This window comes from Oryza glaberrima, chromosome 10 (genome assembly GCF_000147395.1).
Source record: "Oryza glaberrima chromosome 10, OglaRS2, whole genome shotgun sequence".
In the NCBI taxonomy this organism is placed as follows: domain Eukaryota; kingdom Viridiplantae; phylum Streptophyta; class Magnoliopsida; order Poales; family Poaceae; genus Oryza; species Oryza glaberrima.
This window is the reverse complement of record NC_068335.1, coordinates 14,628,166-14,647,467: the sequence shown is the minus strand read 5'-3', so window position 1 is coordinate 14,647,467 and position 19,302 is coordinate 14,628,166. Positions and strand designations below refer to the sequence as shown.

Sequence of the window (19,302 nt, the reverse complement as noted above, 5' to 3'; positions counted from 1 at the left end):
ATGAAACACGCAAAAAGCCTTGTGTGGACACATCATGAATTAAATTTAAAAATATATTGTTCATTTAATTTTTTTAATATTCGGGATGTAAATCTTTTTATTGAAATATACCGTCGATATCGTACAATCGTTACGTGAAAATAACATCGCGCACGGTCTCGCGGAACGGAAGAGCGAGACTGAACGTTTTTTTTTTTTTTGAACTTCACCACCGGGTTCTTTATTAATACCTGGATTCAGTGGAATCACGAATCACTTTGGCCCTTACAAATCCTGGGAGGGGGTCAACCCACACATAAGATTGACCCGGATCCCAACTCACACCAAGTCGAGCAAGTTCATGCGCAACATTATTACAAGCGCCTTTTTCTTGGTCCCATCAAAATCTGCAATCACCAGTAACTCCTTCGAAATCATCCATGGACCATCATCAAGCGCCTTTTTCTTACCAGATGCCTGATGAAAAGTGATCAAGAAGTGATTATCACCCCAATCCCTACATTCAATCCCCCTGATCGGGCACCAGATCTTGCCCAACGTTTGTGAGATCATATCCGGGAGAGCTGGCTTCTCTGACAGCAATTTCCCGATCGCCTGGTGCATGGATCCCTCACTTCTCACTCCCGAGACCACCCCGATCTTCACTCCCTTCTTCTCAGCATCAGTCAGTTTCATCTGCCTCATCAACCCCTCCACACTATCCATCGTCTTCTCCTTGATCGCCACGACTCCTTTCTCCATCTCCATCATGATCGCCCACGACCCCATGGGCCGAGACAACCAGCCGATCTCCCCAACGGATCACCAAAAGGCTAGCAGATCTAGGGTTTTCTGGCTGCAGAAGAGAGGGAAGAGACGACAGAGGGTGGGAAGAGACGAAAACCCCGAGTCGCCTAGGAAACCCTAGACGCCGAGGACCGTGACCACGCTATAGGGTGTTTTTTTTGAGACTGAACGGTTTCGCTGAACCAGACAACGATACCGGACTGCTATAGTGATTCAAATGGTTAATTAGTGTTTAATTACCTTTAAAGTGGAGACGTTCATCAGCGAGACGGTGTCGCTGTTTCCATCGGCAAGACCATTCTGTGAGACCGCGTGTCGCACTTTCACGGTATGATACTGCTCGCGACGTCACGTCTGCGTCATTTTCGCACAACTATTGTGCGAAATCAACAATATATTTCTGTAAAAAAAATTGTATCCCGAATATTTCTGAAAAAAATGAACAAACAATATATTTTTAAATTTAATTCGACACTTCATAACGATTTCCATCCATGCATGAATCAGTACATATGCTTAGCTCCAATACTCTGTTGGTTCAGATAAACCCCTCCCTACTTTTGTGAAAGAAAAGCAATTAGCGATTCCATTGATGATGTGATCACTGAAATCCAAAGATGGGAGGGGCATATGGTTGCATCAATCGATTGATCGATATATATCCACCTGTCCACCATCAAGTAGACATGCACACAAAGATGCAGACTACAGGGACAGTGACCTACAACTACAATTGCAGAGAGAGTTTCAGAGTTAGAAGCTTGAACTGAACACCAAAAAGATGAAAGATTGGAGTAGTGTGTTCAGGGACATGCACGCATGGATGCATGGAGCCTCGAGGCATCATTGCTCGTGAAATCGAAAGGGAGAGTTAGATAGAGCAGGCTTGTCCGGTGACTGTTTGAGCATGTGATTGGGGGCCAAATGAAAGTGGTAGAAACAGAGAGGAAAAAAGCTGATAGATGCTGCTATCATTTTTCTCCCTTCTGTTCTGAATTTTTCTGATCTCTTCACTAGGCATCGGTTTAGGGTGTCGTGTTAATGAGTGATGATGGCCAATAAGTGTAATTCGGACGCCATTTTTGTCTAGGCATGAATTTCCTATTCCTGAAAAATCGATATAGCTGCGGAATCTTGTATTTGTATCATGTGAAAAATTTAGACACTGTTTCTGTATAGAGGTTTCTTCAATTGCATTTTTAGCAGCAGGTTGTCTTTTTAGAAACAAAATGAAGGAAGGTTTATGTTTCTTGTTCCATATAAAACTCCTGTTTTTCATCTATATTGAATTAAATAAAAAAATACTGGACAATCTGCAGGCCTTTTCTCCATGGAAAACTCACATTTTTTTAATCTATGTCTATCGAGCCAAAGTAAAAAAGGAACATGCCTTCATACTCTTTAGCAGAACTGCAAAAAAGTATACGTTTTTTTACAGTCTCTTGACCATTCGTGTTTTCATAATACGGAGTATATTATTAATAGACAACATACAAAAGTACTTTCAGATACAAATCTAATAATGTCACATGCATGATGACACTAACTATATACATTGTTGGTTTAATTATTAGCCAAAATTTGCAAATATTGATTTTCCTAAAATTGTAGGCGCATTATATGTTGGGATGGAGAATGTACAATATATTCCTTGTATATAATTTAGCCGCTTCATCTTGATAGCAAGGAATTATTGAGCCACTATCCAGTTACAAATTCTTTCACCGGAGAGAATGTGCCAGGAATAAACCTGAGGTGAAAATGGCTTAGACAATGCCAAAAGTTTCTGCATGGCTAGAGTGCCCCCACCACAGTGAAGTAGCATGGCAGTTAATAAGGCCATATAATATATAGTGTCTATCCATTCTTCAGATGATAGCTACTAGAATGAGGGACCCCAATTACTTTGATCCCTATCTAGGTCATGGTCAAAGAGGTCTAGACCCAAAGTTTTCAGAGATTTTCACCCACAAGAGAAGAAGGACCCATTGTGCTATTCATCCATCAATTAAGTGCTGGCACTGTTTGGACTTGCAGTGGCCATGGTCCAGCCAGCAGCTCTGCATTTTTGTCACTCAGCTCTCTTTCTGATCTGGACCATCTTCCATAGTGCTTTTCTCAATGCAGCATCACTACCCAGGCTCATGCACTCTCAACTGAAGCTAGTCTGTGGAATAACACAACAGAAAAATTCTACCACTAGCTTGTAGTAAAATGTTCTGATACAATACCCTGATGATTGATGAATAGGGTTGAAATCTACTGTCCAACAAGAGAACATTTCATTCATGTATGCTTGGTCATGAAATGTACTTCAGGATTGTCACAACACCAGCTCTGTTCTTTGGGTTTTTTTTTTTTTGAAGAAAACCAGCTCTGTTCTTTGCTCTATAATCTTTACAGTCTTGTTCATGTCAAGCTTTGAATCAAAGATTTTTTTTCTTATATGAGTGATTATATGATCCTTGAGAAGTAGTAGAAGGTACTATAATTTTCTTATACCTATTGGTACCCACTCAAGAACCATATCTGAATGTAAAAACTGTCATCGCATGTACACCAAGAACAACATGATCATGGAAGTACTAGCAAGGCCATAGCTGATCATTGCTGGCCCATCCTATGACCAATCCCACTGCAGAAGCACAATAATTGATCAGCTACCAGAGTACTAGCAGAGTGAGCATTGGCATTGGCATTTACTCGTCCAATAATCAGACACACATACATCAATCGATTCATGCCCAAACAAATCTGTCAGTTTTTTTTAAGAAAAAAATGAGAGGCTCATATCTTAAATTATTGAGAAGCATACATATGCACCATATGATGCAGAGAAATACGGATACAGTTTGAATTGGATAGCATCTGTGACTTTGATTTTGATGCCTGCTCCATTCCAAATGCCCTTTTCACTGTGATGGGCACACTCCTTACGTGTCAATTGTTCATTGCCAAAGACAAGTGTCAATTAGTGCCGTATACCTGTGTCTATCTTTACAAATCAAGCAGAGCAAGAACATTGTTTTGAATTGTTTTTAAGGGGGTATTTATGATAAATAATTGAGAACGTTTCTACTGTAATATCCATATGAGCATGAGATCATATGGGGGAAAACAAATGGCTATGAATGTTTTCTCAATGTGATGTTTTTGCAAGTGTTATTTCGGATTTTATTGCACATAGTCAATATATGATCTTTATTATATTTTTTTTTAACTTCCTGCTCTGTTTTCGTTGTGGCTGGTTGATGGATATTATGGCCGGTTCGAATTGACACGAATACCTATTACGAGAAATTGAAATGGATAAATGATATACTCCTTCCATCCCAAAATGTTTGACGCCGTTAACTTTTTTAAAAATGTTTGACCGTTTGTCTTATTAAAAAATTTAAGTAATTATTGCTTCTTTTCCTATCATTTGATTTATTGTTAAATATACTTTTATGTATACATATAGTTTTACACATTTCACAAAAGTTTTTGAATAAGACGAATGGTCAAACATGTTTAAAAAAATCAACGGCGTCAAACATTCAGGAAAGGAGGGAGTATATAATAAATAAGTACTCCCTCCGTTTCACAATATAAGTCATTCTAGCATTTCCCACATTCATATTGATGTTAATGAATCTAGATAGAGAATATATTGTGAAACGGAGGAAGTGGTTACTACTTACTACTCCTAGCTTAGGATTTTATAAGTGAATGTATCCTGAACCATCTCCGTTTTGCACATATGAACCACCCATATTATTGGTTCTGTTAGAAACAAGACCCATGTGGTGTCTGCTCCTCAAGAAGTCTTTAAAGTCTGACCTGCTGCAAACAGCAGCAACACCTTTTTTTTTTTTTTTTTTGCAAGATCCTACGGACCGATCGGTTTTATCTGGTGATGAATAACGTTTTGCGACACTATTTAAATTTTAAAAGTCACAATTGCCACGACAATATAATATGTTCTTTTTTTTTTTACTCCAGTTGTCCAGAATTTGCCTGATATATTCACTATGCAGGGGAACATCATAAATTATTAATAAACAAAATGTACGCATACATAGAGTGCCAATAAAACTGGGAAGTGTTTTAAGCCATCATTTTCTTTTGCATGCGACCCAAATAATTACAAAAGTTTCTTTAAAAATCTTACATATATAGGAGTAACCGTTTAAGTTGACATGAAGAAATTAACCAAAATAACTCAAATAACAAATTAGGCCAAAAAAAGTGCAGTCCAATCTGCAATTGGAATTTTTGTTTTGGTGTATCTCCGAAGATAAAATTCGACCTTGCTAGTTCTGGGAAGAGATAAGTAACACTATTACCCGATTAGAAAATTTTAATGATTATCATTTTCATTGTATTCTAGGAATATGTTCGCAGTCGAGGGCTTAAACCCCACTTCTCGATCAAGTGACAAATCTTGACAAACAAAAGGTAAACCTAAGAAAAAAAATACAAATTACACTTACACCAAGCAACGACGGAGGAGGTTTTCCAAGAACATGTATATACTCTCTCCGTTCACAATTATAATCATTTCTGTATGTAACATAAGCATTTCTGTGACACTAATTCTATAGCACTGAGTATAGCATTTTCAGGTAATCAAATGATTTGTGGGGACTCCAAGCGATTCAAAATTTACAATTTGACTAACAATATGACTGGAGAAAATAATTATCCCTATTCTTAATCTTTACTGAAATAATCTATCCCTATTCCTTTAAATAGTACTTCATCCGTCCCAAACATAGCAACTTAGTACGTACTAAAGGGGTGTTTGATTGGCCACACTTTGCCACACCACACTTTTGGCTACCACAGTTTGTTAGATATGCGTTTGGTTTACTGCCACAGTTGTTACTACTTTTCAATAGCATGTCCCACACGTCATAGACTCAATTTTCCTGTCAACTTTACCACACTTTGTGGCTAACAATTTATCTCCCACACTTTTACGGCTGCCACAACTTACCTAACCTTAATTATAGCAAAGTGTGACTAGCAACCAAACACACCCTAAATAAGACACAAGATTCATAGTACTTGTGTCTAATCTAGTACTGATTACTTGATTACTGTATTTTGGGACGGAGGAAGTACATCGGTCAGGGCTCATTTGGATTACAAGATAGGAAAAACATAGGATAGAAAGGGCATAGGATAGGAAAAGTATATATAGGAATATGAAATGAATCTCAGTGTAAAACATAGGAATGGAAAACAAAGAGATATAGATCGAGGTATAACCACAGGAACTTTGTGTTATTGGGAGAGAAAAATATGAGGTAGAAACTCATGCTAGATCGATTCCTCTAAAATTCATATGCAACATCTCAATCCATAGTAATTTCAAAAGAAATCGAGAGAAACTATTCCTTTGTTCCAAAAGACCACATATAAACTTTTTTCATAGGAACCAACAACCCTCCAAAATTCCAATATTTTTCCATATTGTTCCAAAGGAGACCTGAAAAGGCCTACTGGCATTGCATGCATACATTTGTAATTAATGCCTGCTACATAACCATATGCTTTGTCTCCATTTCACGCAGCATTTGTCCCTTTTCTAGCTAGCTGCATCCATCCTTTGGCTGCAACATTGCAATCCTAGCTAGCCTACCACTACACACTGGAGTACTCGTATTGCACAGTACACACGAGAGAGACTCAGAGACCGTACGTGAGAGAGCGAGAGATCGCATGCATGCACCGGCCGGAGTACGGCGAGACAGTGTGTACGTTTGTTCGGATGTGCAGCTAGCCAGGAAGACACCATATATGAACGGATAGGACTCAGGGCTTGTTTGGTACAGCTCCAACTCCTAAATATAACTCGTCTGGAGTGGAGTTGTGGAGATGCCTAAACCCAGCTCCACAACTCTAGTACATTTTGTGAAAGAGCTCCACCCAACTCCATTCTCAATTTTAGTGGAGCTGAAACTGTTTGGCTGAGCTCCAGCTCCAGGAGGGGTGGAGTTGGAGCTGGAGCTATGCCAAACAGGCCCTCAATCTAGTACTATAAATCAGGACACAGATCATGTATAGATTTATAGCCATAAGTTAAATCATATTCGGTTTTAGATTTCTATATTCTGTGACGAAGGAAGTATGTGTTATATACAGTATTCAGGAAAATCAGTATCTGGAAATTTTGATTGATAATTAAACTAACAACGTATTTCCTCTGTTTTAAAATAACTGTGAGCGTTGTACAATTTTAAACTTTAACTACTCATCTTTTCTTAATATTTACAAACACTAGAAATAAGGCCATGCTATTAAATTATGTTATGTCCTAAATATAAGAATTGAAATGTTTGTTAACAATTTAAGAGTGATTAATGATCAAAGTTTAAATGGGAAAGTCAAAGTCGTCAATTCTTAAAAACAGAGCGAGTATATATATGTTTAGCGTCACTATATTTGTATTTGAAATTTTTATGATGTTAATTTTGTAGCTGTTGATAATGTATTATATATGGAAAAAAACTAATGGTCAAAGTGTAATAGGTTGAAGACATATTAAAAACTAGTCCTCCGGTTCCTTATTAATTGACGCTTTAGTTAAGAGTTCAAATACCAATGAGTAATTAATTAGAGTGACTATTTCCTATTATACCCATATTAAATATATCTATCAATCTATGTGGCTAGCTTAATGTGTTTTGCATGCATGCAAGGGGGTAAATTGGAGAGAAAATTGACATTTTGCCAACTTCGGGATGGGGTTTCGCTGGAATGCCACTCCCAAATGTGGTTTCGTTAAAATACCACTTTCAAACGAAGCCAACTTGCTGGAATGCCATTTCGAGCATTTTAGGTGATTCCGATATGTTTTCCACCATTTTGCTCTCTTGTTGCGACCAAAATGCCCTTGTCGGTCTTTGCTCCACCTCGCAACTATCGCCTCCCACGTCGTCGGCTCCTATCTCCGTCCTCTCCGACGACCTCCTCCTTGAGTGCCTCGCCACGCCCCCTGCGCAGCATGGCGGAGAACGTGGTGAGCGCGTCCCGTGGCGCGCCGCCGAGCACGTAGGCACAGAGCAAGGTGTTGGCGAGGAAGGCGTCGGCGTGCGGGTCTTGGACCGCGTTGAAGACGCGGGAGGAGACGGAGGAGCGCGTAGGCGGACACCAGCCTCGCCACGGAGCGCAGGTTGAGGTGGAGCCCTTGCTTGAGCACCTGCGCATGGAGCTCCCGCACATGGGCGACCCGCGGAGGTTGTGTGGCAGCGACGACGTCCCTCACGTCATCGGCGGCCGGACCGCCACCGACGACGCAACCATAGACATGGACACGGACACCTCACAATTCCTCTTTGGCGGCGCGACGGCCGAGGTGATCACTGGAGAGGAAGGCGTGGTGAGAGAGGCGTGGCCGGCAAGGAAGGGGAAGATGGAAAGGGGGAGTTGGAAGAAGTGGTGGTTGCCGGCGGCAAGATGGGAGGAAGAAGACGACTGGGTGGGGATCGATCCCCTTTCTCACGCAAGTCAACGAAATGGCTAGGGGCAAATATGTCGGATCACGGTGAAAACATTTTGAAATAACCTAAATTGGTCGAAATGGCATTTTAGCGAGTTGGCTTTGTTTGAAAGTGACATTTTAACGAAGCCATATTCGGGAGTAGCATTCCAGGGAAACCCTATCCCGAAGATGGCAAAATATCAATTTTCTCAGATTAGTCCAAACTAACCCCACCAAAGCTAAAACGTCGTTTATTTTTCATACAAACAGTTAAGACTCTAACGTCAACTAATAATGAACTCTAGGATTGTTTTACAACTCCCGCCGGAGTCGTTCGTACGTCTTGCCCTAGAAGCCGCTCGCCGTGCTTCTCCTATGCGCGCCACCGCTCGTGCTGCTTCTCTAATGCGCAATGCCCGACGATCGATAAAAAGAATTGATTAGGGCTCATGTTTTATATGTGTAGCGCATGGGTAATATGGTTGTATCCCTTCATATTTCAGCCAAAAATAAAAGGAAAAAAACAATATCTAACAGTCATAGCAAATTTTGGGTGGTATTAAAGTGTACCGGGAACGTTTAGTGATATAAAGTAAAAGTGGGGGAACGCTTGATGGTGTGGAACTAATTTTGCCTTTGTATTATTAGCGGTTTAAAAACTAAATCCGGAAAATAGATTATAATAACTAAAGTGCTCAAAATCAATTTTAAAAATTGAGTTTCAACAAGAGGGGCCATCGGCCCATCACAGGAAAATATGTAGTGCAAACCCTATATGCAGTGGAAACTTGAAAATTACCGTTGGATCGAAAAATGGACGTTCGAGATTCGTCCACGTCATCATGAGTTAAAATTTTACTCTGAGTGAATCTGCGAGTAAAATTTTTACCCGTGATGATGTGGACTAATATCATACGTCTATTTTTTTTATTCAACGGTAGTTTCCAGGTTTACATTTTATATACGTAGTTTCCACCTTATATTTTCTCGCCCATCCCTGCCACACCCTCGGTCCCACGTGTCAGTGTGTTGCACAGTCCTCTAGGGCCTAGCTAGCTCGCTTACCTGCTCGCGTTCCATATATCCAGCTGCAGTCAAAACCGGAGAGAAGCTTAGCTGCACTGCATCAACTGCATCTGCATGCATGTATTTAACAGACACAACTGGAGTTTCGCTAATGGCGACATCGTAGCTAGCTACACACACTGTACATGCTGCTGATCTCCTGCGAAAACTGAAGATAACAGCCAGCTCTGCATGCTTGGCTAGCCTAGCTAGCTGCAGGTAAACGAAATCGATTTCTTTCATCTTGTTCATCGCGCGTGCATGCATGCGTCCGTCCACGAGATCTCCCACTGGTTCTTGCACAATCTTCTGATGCGTTCATGGCGTTGATTCTTTTGCAGGATTGTTGCTGTGGTAATTATTGATTTTGATGCTAGTATTAGCATGTTGAGGAAGAGAGCTAAGCCAAGTAGCAGTAGTGGAGGCAGCAACAAGCAGCAGCACGAGATTGCGTTTGATCACGGCGGCGGCGGCGGCGGCGCGGCTGCCATTTCGGCTCCCAAGCTGTTGGTGCCTTCTAGCTCCGGCGAGGCCTCGCCGGAGGCCGTCCTGATGAGCCCCACCTCCACTCTCCAGACGGCCAGCGCGACGTCCCCGTGTAGTGGACGTACCACCGGCGCCGCCGCCACGGCCGTCCCGTTCTCCCGCCGCCGCCGCCCTTGGGACGCGACGAGGCCCGTCGGGCTCGGGCTCGTCGGCGCCCTGAACGACGACGAGGACGACGACGACGGAGAGGTCGACGCCGCCCCCGGCGACGCCGCGGCATCGTCTGTCCTGACCGGGCAGATCAGGCTCCGGGTCCAGACGAACTACTACGCGCCGTGCACGGAGTTCGGCGTCAAGAGCGGCGGCGCCGCCGTGCAGTACGCGCCTCCTCCTCGCCGCCGGTGGATGTTGCCGAGGGAGATGATGGAGGAGATGTCGGAGGACTACACCTGCGTCATCGCGCGCGGGGCCAACCCGAGGACGACGCACATCTTCGACAACCGCGTCGTCGAGAGCTCCGGCGACGGCGAGTACTTCCCGCCGGAGCTCTGGCCACCGAGCGCCGCCGGCAAGGGCGACGGCGACGGCGACGGCGACTTCTTGCGCTACTGCCATGGCTGCAGCAAGGACCTTGGCCTAGGCAAGGACATCTTCATGTACAGGTCACTCTACTCTTCATTTCTCTGAACTGAATAGAGTGTTCATCCGATCACCTTCAGATTTCAGTATCATTTTCAATATCAAAGATTTGAAAAATCTTTTTAAGTTTTTTGGAGTTGAATTTTTTTCTGAAAGAAAGATAATGAGCGAAAAGCCGAAAAGTATGTCTCATCTATAAACCTGCTTGATTAGTTAATTTAAAATTAATTAAAGCTTTCCTGATGCTCTAAGCAATTTGGAGTTAATTTACAATGAATTAAAACTTTCCTGATGCTCTAAGCAATTTGGCGACGGTGATGATTCAGTGAAAAGCCTATCATGTCTGTACTTCCATAGAGTTTAATATGGACATTTATGCACATTGATAACCACATCGCCAACTAACTAATTAAACTACTGTCAAGTATCACCTGGCACTTGCAAAAAGATACTACAAATATTGTTAAGTTCTTCACACTGTTTGATGCCATTTGATCAAGTGATCATTATCTACAGAAGAATTGATAAAGTGACCAATTCTGAATATCAGAATGCCTGATCTTCTTCTTAATTCAGGGGTGAGAAGGCCTTCTGCAGCCACGAATGCCGCTACCACGAGATGCTATTCGACGAGGGCATCGAAGAACTCTGACACCGATCGACTCGCCAGATCTTCTATTTTGTAAACTCCAACTTGCTGATTCAATCAGCCAGGTTAATTTTCAGAAATTGGAGAAGAAGATCAGCGTGATCCTGAAACTGGAAGTGGCTCAAGGCCTCTCCCTCCTCAATTCCAAATGGCAAATGTTCAGATATTTGGTCTTTGTCAGATCATCTTAATTAATCTGCTCCCTTTTCTGGTTCTTGTAGAGTGGTAGCTAAGCTCATTAGGTGAGCAATTAGGAGCTAGTGTTCAGACTTCAGAGTTGAGATCCATGTCGCCTTCAGAGATTGGCATTGGCCCTGTTTTTGTTTAAGTATGTATAAGAGTGGTTCATGCAACTGTTGCGTTCCATGATTTGCATGTCAGTGATGTCATTAGTGCTAGTGACCAGCACTAATGGCAGTTCTAGTGGGTCAGTGTGGTAATAGTGGTACGGATTGATTGGACTGTCCATCTCTAAGCAGCAAGTGTACAGTGTTGCATTTGGTCTCTGCCTCTAGCTTATTGCTGATAGCTGTTCAGTTTTACAAGCAATTCTGTGCATGGATGCTTTGTAAATCGTTTGTTAGAGAGGAAATCTGAATCATCTGAACATGTTGTTAATGGTTCTTGTAGGAAAAAAAAACCATAATTTGCTTTTGTTGAAACATGAATCGAGAGTATTAGCTATATGTATTAACAGAGAATTATCCAAAGTCATTGAGAACAACCTAAAAAAAGAACAGTACAAAAATCCAGAAAGAAAATCATGGACCATGGTTTTCAATTGGATAAGCAATAGTAGCACTCAACAGCATAAAAAAAGTATGGTTCAGATGAGCTCTTTGCCTCTCGATCCAGAACTTGCTAGTATTATCAATTTATAAGTCCTCTGTTTTCCTCCAAAATTGAAAAGATTTTGTTTTCAACGAAACTTGATTTTTATCCTAGTTCAGGCCGATTTGTTTTCTAAAACCTAGCTGGGCCGTGCGATTAAGTCCCAGCCCATCGGATGGGCCTACATGGGCTTTTGTAACAAACTTGGGCTTCGGTGGGCCCACTAGGACGATAACAAAAGCCCAATCTTACATCTGCCTGGCGTTTCGTTTTATTTCAGCCCACTCGTCTTCTCCGGCCGGCGCACGCTGCGTCGGAGAGAGAGAGAGGCGGCGCGCGCCGCCGGCTCGCCGTCGCCGGGATCCCCTCCCCTCGCGGCGGACGCGGACGCGGACTCTGGCATGCTCGCGCTCTGCTCACGCGTAGCCCGCCGTCGCGGCTCGTGAGCCTGCGCGCCGCCTCACCCCCGTCCTCGCGCGCACTCCTGACTCGGTGACTCCCCCCCCGCCCGCCCGCCCTTCTCCGGTGAGGAGCGCCTCGCCACCGCGGGCGCCGTGGCAGGGTGAAGGCTGCAGCCTGCCGGCCCTCGCTTGCCCCCACTGGGCGCCGGCCGAGCGCCACCCTGCGCGGGCACCTAGCCTGTGCTTGCCCCCTACTCGTATGCGGTTTACTCTCAATTCCCATCGTACTTTCAGCCATTTATTTTCCGGTGGTAATCTGCAGCTAATTAATTAGCTGTTGTCTCACTGTTGTGGAGTATCTGTCAATATGTGTGTACATTTTTTAATTTGTTTGGCGCAGATTGTATTGTGTAAAATCAATCTTTGTTGAGTCGTTGTGACACGCACTCAATGAAAATTTCATGGCTCCTCTACTGCTGTGTGGTGCTAGAATGCTGGAATCGCTTAGGGCGCTGGTGGTGGTGGAGGTTTTATGTTGAGGAAAAGGGAATTAGATGGGAACTAATATAATAGAATGCTGGGTAGTGAGAAACAGAAGAGTTTAGGAGTGCTGTTAGAGCAAATTTGCGGTTTGTAGAGTAGCATTGTTTGCAAGCTTGTTCTAGAGGAACACTATGAGAGAAACTTTATGACATTTTCTTTTAGATTTTCTTCTCTATGTACATTGCAATTGAGCTTCTCTGCGAAATGTCACTCAATTATCTAGTCTGAGTGGCATTCCGCCCTGCTTAGCGGACAGCACTGGGGCTGGTTTATCAGGCTGAAGGACAATCTTCCCTAATTAGTGGACATGCACTGGGGTGGTTTGATTAACCCAGACTGATGATTCTGGCTGTGGTTATTGTACCCTTGCAAGCTCCCTTTAGTTGCAACAATGTTCCACAATAACAGATCTTTATAGTTTGCATTGCATATCTCTTTTGGGTTCTGTTGTGATTGCCTTGTTGTAATTGGGCAGAGGATGGGAGGAGTAACACTGAATAATGCATCAACCATGTGTCCAATACATTATTTGCTTGCTAGTTATTTTGTTGAATCCAGCTAACACGATGCAGAATTCTAACATTTGCTATATTAGTCTGAGTTCTTTTTGTTCTGTTGTGATCCTCCTTGTCCATGGCAGGCAAATGCTTCGTGTTGGGAGAATTTGTTCAAGATCTTCAACCCGTGCTGTTTCTTCATTCCTGGTGGGTCCAAGACATTTGACTGGTCATGAAAGCCCACATTTCTTGGGCTCCAAGTGTTGTTGGACTAACCGGACTGGTGCAATTGGGTTCCTGAACACAAAGCTAAATATTGGTAGTTATGGTCCATGCTTATCAACTCTTACTGAAACAATTCTGGTCCAAGCTCATGACCCATCCCTGCTAGCATTGGAGATAGAGAATGCAATTGATCAGCAGAGGTTTGATGATGCATGGAGGGCTTATGAGAAGCATATTCACATGGATGGAGTCCCCAGAAAGTCTGTTTTGAGTAAGCTCATCACTGGCTTCGCAGAGACCTGTGATGCTCACTGGCTGAACCAGTCCTACAATGTGGTTAATCATGCATTTGAAGAGAAGAGCAAACTGTTGGAGAAGGAGCCCCTTATTTTCCTCTCTCTTGCACTCGCACGGTCTTCTCTTCCTAATCTTTCTATAAATGTTGTGAGGAAGTTGATAAAGATGGAAGCATACCCACCTGTTGCAGCATGGTCGGCTATCATAGCGCATATGTGCCAAACTGCAACTGGTGCATTTCTTGCTGCTGACATGGTAATGGAGATTGGCTACCTTTTCCAGAATAATAGGGTTGATCCACGGAAGAAGAGCAACCGTCCATTGCTATTAATGAAGCCCAATTCATTGACCTTCAACATAATTCTGACTGCATCCCTTCTGTTTGGCACTACAAAAAAGGCGGAGCAGCTTCTTGAATTAATGCCTAGGATAGGGTTGAAGCCTGACGTCAGCTCGTTGATTGTTATGGCCCGGATATATGAACAGAATGGGCACAGAGATGAGATCCAGAAGCTGAGGAGACATGTTAATGAGGCCTGTGGCCTTAGTGAATCAGAGCTCAGGCAGTTTTATGATTGCTTGCTCTCCTGCCACTTGAAATTTGGAGATCTGGATTCTGCAGTGGATATGATATTGGATATGCTTAAAAAGGGTAAAAATACGAAACGTTCACTTGAAGCAGCTAAAGCAGTTCTTGAAGCAGTTGAAAACAACAAAATTTATCTTCCTTATGAGAAAACCAAGCCTGTTAATTCAGGTTCCTCGAACAAATCTGTATGTACTGACAGTCAAATGCTAAACTATATTTCATTCTTCAAAGATAAGAGCTTTGCAAGGCTTGAGTTAGATGCGAGAGAATTACTCAAGCTATTATCAGGTAAGCTTCAGGAACAAGTTGGGCTAGTAAAATCTGAATATGGTATCCTCTATCCAACTGAAACAATGTATGCCAAGCTTGTTAAAGCTTTTCTGGAAGCAGACAAGATCAGTGCATTGGCATCATTTCTTGTGAAAGCAAGCAAAGAGGATTCTCCTGTCTCTGTTGAAAGCTCCTTTGTTGTTCAAGTGATAAATGCATGTATTTCTCTTGGGTGGTTAGAGCAAGCACATGACCTTCTTGACGAGATGAGATTTTCTGGAATTAGAGTTGGTTCTACCATTTATTCATCTCTCCTAAAGGCATATTGCAAAGAGGGCCATCATGAAGATGACATAGCTGCACTTCTGAAAGACGCTCAACAAGCAGGTATTCAGCTTGATCCAAGCTGCTATGAGGATTTGATACAATCCAGAGCACATCACAATAATACCACAGGTGCTCTCAATCTTTTTAAAGAGTTGAAGAGTTTGAATATTTTGAAAGCTGGTCAGAATGAATTTGAGATGTTAGTACAAGGCTGCAATAACAATGGAGCTGCTTTGACAACTAAGCTAGTGGAGGAAGTCAGAAGTGGCCACCCGGTTAATCATGCTATTCATGACTGGAATAATGTTATCCATTTCTTCTGCAAGAAGAGATTGATGCATGATGCTCACAAAGCACTTGGCAAGATGAAAGCTTTAGGACACACGCCAAATGCACAGACATTCCATTCTTTAGTAACTGGTTATGCTGCTGTTGGTGGTAAATATGTAGAGGTGACAGATTTGTGGGGTGAAATGAAAGTTTTGGCCACCTCAAGTTCAATGAATTTTGATCAAGAGCTCCTGGACTCTCTGCTGTATTGCTTTGTGAGAGGCGGTTTCTTCCTTCGAGCCATGGAAGTTATAGAAATGATGGAAAAAGGCAAGATATTTATAGACAAATACAAGTACAAGTCCCTGTGGCTTAAATACCACAGAACATTGTACAAAGGTAAGGCTCCTAAAGTGCAAACAGAAGCACAACTGAAACGGAGGGAAGCAGCATTGCATTTCAAGAGATGGATTGGATTAACATGAAAACTACAGAGCACAGGTCCTTGAAAACACTAAGCCTGGTAGATAGCTCTGCTGCTTTTGTTCACTGTATGTCATAGGAGATGTTCTGGTATCAGCATGGTTTGCTACCACTGTATGGATGGACACCACTGTATGGAAACCTCTGGTAATAAAATCTTACATAACAAGGATTGGTAGTATTAATAGGGTGCACATCTTTCTGCTCTAAAATTGGAAGGATTATTCAATGTCTTGCACCCCTTAACTTAACTATGCAGATAAGTCTATACGTAGGCATACATTTATGATACATTGCTTCATTGAAAATATTGTATTTCATTGCACATGTCTACTGCTATCATGTGTTTGTAAGAATCTCTTCTATTATTAGCATGGGGATTTATCATGGCTTGATTTGTAGCATAATAACAGGAAAAGCGGATTCAAAACAATGTAGCATGCATCACACTTAATTCGCAATGTCAACTACTAATGACAGATACAACTTGTCATAATTAAGATATTTTGTAAATTCCTGCTAGTGAGGTTCATAATCAGAAATAATATCTTGATTCTATATTGATATTAGGTTGTTCTGTTTGCTGCAATGAACACCTCAGACAGCAGTGGCTACTTCCCATATTATGGTGTACCTGTGGTATTCTCCTAAATTTGTTCCATTTGCATAGTGCCCAGTAGGGAAGAGCCGTACTGAAAAACCACTTCAAATCTCAAGAAAAAGTCATTACTAACATATGGGCCCAAATATTGGTGACTACAATTATCAATATAACATCCATTCTGGACCTGATCTTCTATCTCGTTAGCGTCACTTTTATTTCTCTTACATCAGAGACACTGTGACACTAATAATGTATCTGCGTCAAGCATGACATTATGGCATGGATATGTAGCGTCAAACAATAGTCACCATAATTATTAACAATTTATGTACCTTGTATTGGGCACTAAAGCTTAGATCAGGCCTTACTCCATAACTCTTTTGTGCTGTTAGCTTAGGCGTTGTTAGTGCTTTTATTAAGTTTCCTTGTCAGTCTTGTAGATCATCTGTGCGCTTTTTATATTATATTACTATAGGGTTTCCCCTACTGTTCTCTTAATAATTAATTTCCAATGAAAATGTTTAACAAGCACTACTACTTCAAATGCACTTACTTTTTTCATATACTAACAACTTTAGTAGTATCTACTAAATTTTCTTCCTTTTTTGCCAGTCACAAAGTGACATACATGAAGGCAGAAGGCTTCTTTTCCAAATGGGCCTGGTGCATATGAAATATATGGTTTCTTAGCACACAAACACTATGAGCTCAATTGGGGAAAGGGGCAATTTGTTGATAAAGGTATTTCTATATCTTTCTTGACAGCTTCTCTTGATAGTTCCTTCCTGGTGCACAGTCCTTCATCAACAAACGCAGGCTGTTTTATCTTCTTTCAAAAAGAGAGATTGGCTCAGCCAGAGGCAGATGCCTTTAACATATTTGCACATTAGACGGAAAAGTCAAGTTACAAAAGGAACTGTCTTGAAAACAATGTCACTTCAACTACTAGATCCAGAACATGAATGAAATAGCTAGCTAGTGCCTAGGGGAGATCTCAATGAGCACAATGCTCACCATAATGATTTTGAACATAGCCGTGGTAATAAAAGTTACACCTTTGGTTGATCTGACTGCTCTTATTATCTTCACAATCTGCCACTCGAAGCTTGTTGTGCTGCAATGCTGCTACTCAAGTAATCTTTACTGCACGACCATGTAGTTAACCGTTTCAATAGGCAATATGATTATCGAGAATTTTAAGGATATTTTATTATAAAGTTCAGTACTACTATGTTTAGTGTTTATTTTTAACTTAATGCTGATTTTTGAGAAACATGTTCAAATGAGTGTGTTCTTTGTACTGTAGATAACTATGAAATGCATGAATCCAGCTGAGTTCACTTCTACAAAAAGCTTTCCCAAACTGCCAATTTATAAGCATTGCCTAAAAGAAAAAACTTAGTTTGTGCTACTTGCAGCAGTCATAAAGATCTAGTTTGTTATCAAATATGTACTGAGGTATTGCCTGGCAAATGCACACTAGGTAGATTGTCTCCAGTATGCTAAGGTCTTCAGGCTAACAATTAACTTGGAACTCTTGTCTGTAAAAACCACCAAAAGATGGTTGGTGGCTTGATGCAGCTTCAAGAACCAAACGCAGTTTGTGTACAAGAGTAAATATCGAGTGCAAACCTGTTTTTGAGTGTTACTATTTACTAGTGGACTAACATGCATGATGTGTTCTTATCTGTCCAGGAACAACAGAAATTCAGAGTGAAGTTTCTCCATACATTAGACTGATTAGAGCAAGTAAGAGGGCTATAAAAAGGCTGAATGCTGAGGTTGATGAGAGAGCAGAGGAGAGAGATGAGAAGCGGGCTGTAAGTTTACAGTCGGCTTAGGCGCAGGAACCAAGAAAATCTGTGATACAGACAGGTGGGCTATATATTTATAGTGAAGAGTTAACCACTATATAAGTGAGCTGAGAGATAGACTATAAAGATCTATACAGTAACAGCTAGCTGTATTATTATCCTTGCTCTTAGAGAGGATAAAACCCTACAGTTGCTTCTCCCGGCTGCTTCTCTCTCTCTCCAAGCAAAACTCCCATTTCCAAAAAAAAAAAAAAGGTGGGCTTCACTTCACAAGTTCTTCTCCAATTCCGATTCCGAAGTCCTTTCAACCCAAAAGGCTGATGTGCTGGTTGCCTTGTCTAGGGTGCTCCTGAAATGTTCTTTGGCTATGGGTACCAACTGAAGCTTTGTTTTCGCGGCGTCCTCTTTTCATGTAGTTCAAATTGCATTTACCATTTGATCAAAAGCAGGTGCATTTCGATCCATAATTCTTCATGACAAAGCACTACAGCTAAGTTGGAGAAAAGAATGCAGTATTTGTGAAGTAGCAGTAGGCCTTCTTGTTGAGGCAACAGTGGATATGAGCTATGGATTTATTTCCCTTGGAAGGCTGTAAGTTGAAGGTGAGGTGCTGTCGTGCTGATATCACTACTTTCCGTGCCTCGAGATTCGTGCCGGATCGAATAATAAGCACTTTGCTCTTTTTTTCTTCATCGTGCATGCGTACTTGTGAGCCAATTGATGGTGTTTTTGCACGTACTTGTCTTAAAAGTAGGATCACAAGCTAATTATCTTGGTTGCGTGACACTTTCACTCCATTGCCTTCCGATCCAATATGTAAGATCTCCTTCCTTTATTCCCATGCTACTGATTTCTTCAAGATATAAAAAAGATTAATCACAAGGCATAAATGCCATGCAATGTAATTATTGGTAGCTATTGCAAATCAATATATGAGGCTATGTTGTTTGTGCATGGCCAGAGACCAGAATGAGGGTCTTTTTGATCCTTGACCTGAGGGAGGTGAGATCAGTTATCAGGGCAGCTAGGACATGATGCTGTGAAAAGAGCAGCAG

The 19,302-nt window shown here is 41.8% G+C and overlaps 2 protein-coding genes across 5 annotated transcripts; both read left to right on the top strand.

The window, feature by feature from the left end:
* The first annotated feature begins 9,359 nt into the window (after positions 1–9,359).
* Positions 9,360–11,654, top strand: LOC127785788 (FCS-Like Zinc finger 8-like). The gene is made up of 3 exons (XM_052313182.1): positions 9,360–9,541; positions 9,664–10,470; positions 11,024–11,654. The coding sequence occupies exons 2-3, from the start codon at positions 9,707–9,709 to the stop codon at positions 11,097–11,099; spliced, it is 840 nt and encodes a 279-aa protein (XP_052169142.1). The 5' UTR covers positions 9,360–9,541; positions 9,664–9,706; the 3' UTR covers positions 11,100–11,654.
* Positions 11,655–12,220: 566 nt separating this feature from the next.
* Positions 12,221–18,939, top strand: LOC127752487 (pentatricopeptide repeat-containing protein At1g03100, mitochondrial). Of its 4 annotated transcripts, none has more exons than XM_052277884.1 (4): positions 12,221–12,585; positions 13,512–15,976; positions 17,046–17,174; positions 18,129–18,939. In XM_052277884.1, the coding sequence occupies exon 2, from the start codon at positions 13,516–13,518 to the stop codon at positions 15,829–15,831; it is 2,316 nt and encodes a 771-aa protein (XP_052133844.1). In that variant the 5' UTR covers positions 12,221–12,585; positions 13,512–13,515; the 3' UTR covers positions 15,832–15,976; positions 17,046–17,174; positions 18,129–18,939. The 4 variants fall into 4 exon arrangements, with proteins under 4 accessions (XP_052133844.1, XP_052133842.1, XP_052133843.1 ...); XM_052277882.1 differs by having other exon boundaries at positions 12,221–15,976; positions 18,129–18,502; positions 18,590–18,939; XM_052277883.1 differs by adding an exon at positions 16,400–16,468 and having other exon boundaries at positions 12,221–15,976.
* The last annotated feature ends 363 nt before the right edge of the window (positions 18,940–19,302 follow it).

What these genes read in the sequence shown, in the direction of transcription:
- LOC127785788 (XM_052313182.1), top strand. Translation starts at nt 9,707, where the DNA reads ATGTTGAGGAAGAGAGCTAAGCCAAGTAGCAGTAGTGGAGGCAGCAAC. An exon ending in AAGGACATCTTCATGTACAG is followed by an intron (nt 10,471 to 11,023) that starts GTCACTCTACTC and finishes TTCTTAATTCAG; the next exon opens with GGGTGAGAAGGCCTTCTGCA.
- LOC127752487 (XM_052277882.1), top strand. Translation starts at nt 13,372, where the DNA reads ATGCATCAACCATGTGTCCAATACATTATTTGCTTGCTAGTTATTTTG.